Source organism: Limulus polyphemus, unplaced genomic scaffold (genome assembly GCF_000517525.1).
Source record: "Limulus polyphemus unplaced genomic scaffold, Limulus_polyphemus-2.1.2 Scaffold765, whole genome shotgun sequence".
In the NCBI taxonomy this organism is placed as follows: Eukaryota; Metazoa; Arthropoda; class Merostomata; order Xiphosura; family Limulidae; genus Limulus; species Limulus polyphemus.
Window position 1 is genome coordinate 84805 of NW_013666375.1, and position 6345 is coordinate 91149.

General features: G+C 33.3%; 1 protein-coding gene across 1 annotated transcript in view; it reads left to right on the forward strand.

Annotated features, from left to right (window-relative positions):
• LOC106460401 overlaps window positions 1-6345 on the forward strand; it is a 122238-nt gene that overhangs the window by 64931 nt on the left and 50962 nt on the right. Inside the window, exons 17-18 of the mRNA XM_022387115.1 lie at window positions 1498-1568; window positions 3832-3896. Of these exons, the coding sequence (XP_022242823.1) occupies window positions 1498-1568; window positions 3832-3896 (136 nt within the window). The remainder of the gene's footprint in view (window positions 1-1497; window positions 1569-3831; window positions 3897-6345) is intronic.

Consider the following 6345-nt stretch of genomic DNA (forward strand, 5'->3'; position numbering starts at 1 on the left):
CAAGAGTTGGCGGTGGGTGGTGATGACTAGCTGCCTTCCCTCTAGTCTTACACTGCTAAATTAGAGACGGCTAGCACTGGTAGCCCTCGTGTAGCTTTGCACGAAATTCATAACAAACAAACAAACAATCTTAGCAGCATAGCCGTATATCAAAATGTTAATAATAATGTTAATTTTGAAACTCTATAAATCGTAAGCTTGTAAACAAAGATTATTCTTTTCTACCAGCAGTTATATAGGATATTACTCATACGGTTGCATGCTGACATCCTAATGCAATTTTAAATATTCTGATATATATTAAAATACGTATGTTAAAACAACTCATGTATAACTTTACACAATTATTTCAACAAACTTTAAAGGAAAAGGTGTTGTTTTGTGGTTTTTATATAAAAATCGTAGTTAATGTCATTTAAAATTAAATAAACTAAGTACAATATTATTTAATTTTTATACATTGGTTACTTAGTTTGCTTGTTGATAAGTAGAAACCTACACAATGGGCTATCTGTGCTATGGCCTCCGCGGGTATCGAAACACGATTTTTAGTGTGATAAGCCCTCAGATTTGTCACTGAGCTACCGGGAGTACCCATACATTGAAAATACTGATATAACATGGTCAGAAGATATTGGAAGTTTATAAGTATAATCATATTATACCTGCTCCCCAGTGGCACAGCGGTATGTCTGCGGACTTACAACGCTAGAAACCGGGTTTCGATACCCGTGGTGGGCAGAGCACAGATAGCCCTTGTGTAGCTTTGTGCATAATTAAAAACATATTATACCATGTTTTGTATAAACAGCAAACTCGGTTGATATATGTATGTAAATTTATAAGAAATGTTCTCTTTTATCATCAAAATATGTGAATTTCCAGAGGGAAAGAAACATGAGGCTCAATTTATCATACGACTGATCATTAGTCATTGAGTTAGACCGGTTTTCAGACGTTAGTGATAAGCAGAGAACAGATAGCCTATTGTGTAGCTTTGTGCTTAACAACTAACAAACAAGTATTTAAAAGTTAAACTGTGTCAACAATGACGTTTATCAGTTTAGTTAAAAAAATCAACAATGAAGTTTAGAATTGTTCAAAAACTAGTAAATAAATATTCATAAAACAACACAATGTTTTCTTTTAAACTAATAAATAAATATTCATAAAAACATAATGTTTCCTTTTAAACTAATAAATAAATATTCATAAAACAATACAATGTTTCCTTTTAAACTAATAAATAAATATTCATAAGACAATACAATATTATTTTTATAAAACAATACAATGTTTCCTTGTAAAATAGTAAATAACTATTCATAAAACAACTAGTGGCGAGAAACGAACATATTTTAAAGTGAAATTTTCAGCCATAGCATATCGTGTTCTTTTCTCTCATAGTTACATGTTATCAAATAGATTTTGAAAACAGGTAATATATTGAATACGTTTAAGAAGCATCTAATTTTCCGTGGTTGAACCTTTTGACAGGCGAAGATGGCTCCGAAATTTCTGCAGCTGGACAGATGGAGACGATTCTTGGAGTTAAAGGACTGACAGAAGTAAGGTTACATCATTTATTTTAGAAGAAACACATTCTATTGGAATTTATATGACGAGAATGAGAGAAAATTCAAGTATTTCGATCAAACTTATGGGTTTCAGAGGGTGTGATGTCCGTCCCTGGCTCGAAAGTTATGTGTATTAATTCACAAAAATGTTTAAAACTCAATTTTAAAACGACACATGAGGCTTACACAAATATGTACATTTACTGTATAAAACAATTTATGAAGCTTGCACATTGAAGTCAGTAAAATAGTTCATTATTTAGGCCCGGCATAGCCTGGTGGTTAGGGCACTCGACTCGCAATATGAGGGTTGCGGGTTCGAATCCCCGTCCCACCAAAACATGCTCGCCCTTTCAGCCGTGGGGGCGTTATAAGTGACGGTCAATCCTACTATTCGTTGGTAAAAGAGTAGCCCAAGAGTTGGCGGTGGGTGGTGATGACTAGCTGTCTTCCCTCTAATCTTACACTGCTAAATTAGGGACGGCTATCGCAGATAGCCCTCGTGTAACTTTGCGCGAAATTACAAACAAACAAACAAGCAAACAAGTTCATTATTTCGCATCACAACTCTCACTTTTTTATCTTATTATCACCAGTAAGTTTCAATCAATTTACAACGTAACAATATTGTTTATACTCAAATGTTGTGATTTTTATCGATGTTCAATTCTAAAAACTAATCTTGATTTCTACTTTAAACAATTTCTGCCTTTTTACAATTGTGCTTGAGCACTAGTATAGTTATTCTATTACATAACTTAGTAAACTACTAAGTTACGTAAATCTATGCCCCCCAGTGGCACAGCGGTATGTCTGCGGACTTACAACGATAGAATCCGGGTTTCAATACCCGTGGTGGGCAGAGCACAGATAGCCCATTGTGTAGCTTTGTGATTAATTACAAACAAACCTAGTCAAACGTAAATCTAAATTAATTTTATTTTCTACATATATTATCGTGCTTATCAATGCAGACTTTATGGAGATTCAAGTTGAGAATTTATAATATTCACAACCAGATCTTGGCAATTAGCAGCGCTCAATACTCAAGAGCACTATAAACATTCAGAGAAGATTTTATATCAGTTATAAATATCTGAAATCCAACAAAATCTATGTTAAAAGATGAAACTGAAACGTTACCAGATTAAATCAGTTTACTTGCTTCAATATAAGTAACATAATAAACATTCGTCAACCTGATTCTGTGTTAGTTCAATATTTAATACTCTGTAGAAATGCTTTCTTGTTTATTTGTGTCAGTCATTAAATCCAATGATTTGTACTGAATTGTAAAATTTCTGGTATTATCGTGAATCACAGATCGGCCTAACAGAAATATCAGCTTTTAGATAAAGAAAGTAAAATATTTTCCCCGTTCCATATTTCGATAGATAAAAAAATATTTTGTGAAATTATGAAAAAAAAAAGACGACCTTAGGTATGATTTTTGAAAATAAACTACGAACCTGTTTTAAATCAGGGCTTCCTTGTGAACGATGTTTTGTGTGTGTGTGTGTGTGTGTGTTTTTCATTGGCAAGGATAAATAGGCCCTTATGGAGAATATTTAGATTATCTTACACACGTATAAGCATCCGTTCTGGCGAACGGGATAAACCTAGCTTTATTCCCCCTCCTCAAATATTAAAATTTCAAACGTAAATATATATTTAATATTATGTTGAATTTGCTTTAATGTAAATTTAATATATTTTTTGAATTTGATACCGTATTCTGTTGTGTGTGAGGTTAAATATATGAGGTATTAGTAGATGTATAAGTAATTATTTATAATTAAATAGGCTTATATTGCTATATTCTAAATTATATGTTACCTCAAACTTACCAAAAAATGCCAAGTCTGCGTTGAATTTATTCGTGTAATGTGTATGTTAACGCTAAAACTACCGGTTTGGCTAGCAGACGATAGACGCGTATATCAACGAAAAATTGTCGTTTTGCGCACTTTCACTTACGCAGTGAACGCGGCGGATAAACGAGCAAACAAACAGAGAGATTTTGAGTTTTATATATAGATGTTATAATGAATAAAGTTTTAATGAAATATGGTTTTTACAAAGTCAGGTTCTATAATGTTTATGCTGTCGTGTTTATAAATCCATTTTCATGTATATAGATATATTAAATATTTGTTTGAATAACTACTAACTTTAAAGGTTATCACGTTTATCCAATATTTACCCATAAGATACTTTAAAAATACACAGTTTCAATTTTATTTTTCTGACATAGATATGGTCTTCAATAATCCAGTGCTGGGCATCGTCTGTGGCATTTAAAGTTGTTCAATACAGGAGGTATGTCTATGTTTAGAAGCGTATTAATATAGTTGCATGGTATTATGTTAAACACTGAAAATCCAATCATTCAATAGTATAGGAAAAAATTATTACTAAGTTACAGTTTTTCTTCATTTGCATTGGATAATCACCGTGTGTATCAAAAAAGGTTGCTTAAGAATGTACAGCTGATACGTTTGCTAAATGAAGTTAACGGTATTACAGAGGGTTGCGTATATTATATTCAAGTGATTTTGGAGCATCACTGCAGTCTATATTGCTATGTCCAGTTATGCTCAATCTGACGACTGTGCATCTTAACAACAGCCCTACAACGTACTTCTATTGCAAAAAAAACTCTATTGCAAGACCATTGTGTCAAAAACACACCACTCCTCTCTAGAAATATTCCATTATCCATCTAATGTACGAGGACAAAGGTTTTCCCGCAATCACTTCAACAGTCTGATCGCACAGAAATTCATAGGTGCTGTATTTGGTGGCTTGACTAGTATGTCTTTGTATGAAATAGCAAGAATACCTATTTCATTTTCCAGCTCTTGAGGTATGTGATGGTTAAACAGGAGGTATGCTTGGAAGCCTTATCTCGGTGAAACCATACTTTGTTGGCCTTGTTTCCAGACGAAGATCTTTCCTGATTATGTTACGTACTAGATGAATGCTGATTAATGTTTCTTCGTACAATTAAATATGAATAAATGTTTTATCAACATATTTTCTAAAACTTATTTACACTATAGTAGCAAAATATGTATGAAGAATATTTATCTTTTTTCTAGCATTTCACGAAAATAACATTTTTTGTGTATATTTTATCATCATCTGTAAATGGTCCTTGATTAGAAAAAATATCTTACCTAAGGTGAAAAACATCAATAATAATGCATTGTGACACTATCTGCTGTCTTTAAAAGATACTTAAATTGTGTTTGACATAGACTGACACTGGTTTTTATATGTAATGTGTTATGATCCCTAATGTAATCTATAATGGTATTCTTATTTTTCTGAATATTCAAAGAGCTTGATGTAAGTATTATAATAAATATATAAAAACATAAATATAATAATTAACTGGGGTTTGAGCGTGAGACCTTCATATGATAGTTGACCACTATAACCAGTGTGACACCCAGTCTTTATAATTGAATGTTCACAAACAATTCAAATCCCAAATGTAAACTATCATATTATTCGTGTTTTTTTCTAATAATGTAAGAAATTGCTCTAAGCATGATGAGATAATAATTAAAAGTTATAAAAAAATCCCTATTTGAGTAGGATTTGAGCACAAGGCTTCCGCTTGAGACTAACCACTTAGCCAATATGAACATTACCAACAAAATTAGTATCACAAATAGAGAGTAGAGCGTTACCAACAAAGGGAGCATTACGAACAGAATGTGGCTTTTATGTATATATATATAGATTGTTGCACGGGACATATGGACAGCTTTTGCCAATGACCCTTGTATTCGTGAATTCTTATCTATTACAAGACGCTACACTTTGTTTACCATAGCTGTGGTATGACTTTTTGCACGATTATTTCTGGATGGTCTTGAAGCGCTAAGTTGATCTATTTTCGTTTGTTTTCCAATTCCTGTAAGTACAACTTTATATTGTATCATATAAAATTTCCCACAATCGAACTAAAGGTATGTTTTAAAATGGAAGCTACTTTGGAGGAATTTCTACGAATTTTTGTAAAGCAATATTACATCAACGTAATTTGGATAATGAGAACTCATACAAATGTTGAGCAAGTTAGATCAAAATGATTTTAGTGTCTAAACACGTCGTACAGTCCATGTCACCTCGACCATTTATTTTCTATGACAACTGTATATCTTGACAATAGCCTTACAGAGTAGTTTCCATTGTAAGGCTGGCTTTCCATAATCTATATAATTTACGAGGGCCCATTTCAACAGTCTATACAAAAATCCAAAGTTTGGCAACTTGACTAACATTTCTTCATATAGAGTTAAGGACTTATGAGTGAAAGCAAAGAAGAATTGTAATAAAATATCAACTACACTACATCTGCCATATCCAATCCCGATGAGCATGAATATCAATTTCATTCTTCAGCTGCTTGATTGAGCATGTTGTGGAAGCAACTTGTGCCTTTTGTTGCTCCTTCAACTGGAGATCGTTTTTGGTTATATTTGGTACTATTGTCTCGGGTACGTGGTTTGTTTTGTTTTGTTTTTTGGAATTTCGCGCAAAGCTACACGAGGGCTATCTGCGTTAGCCGTCCCTAATTTAGCAGTGTAAGACTAGACGGAAGGCAACTAGTCATCACCACCCACCGCCAACTCTTGGGGTACTCTTTTACCAACGAATAGTGGATTGACCGTCACATTATAACGCCCCCACGGTTGAAAGGGCGAGCATGTTTGGTTGGGGACGGGGGAGTTCGAATTCGCGACCCTCAGATTAC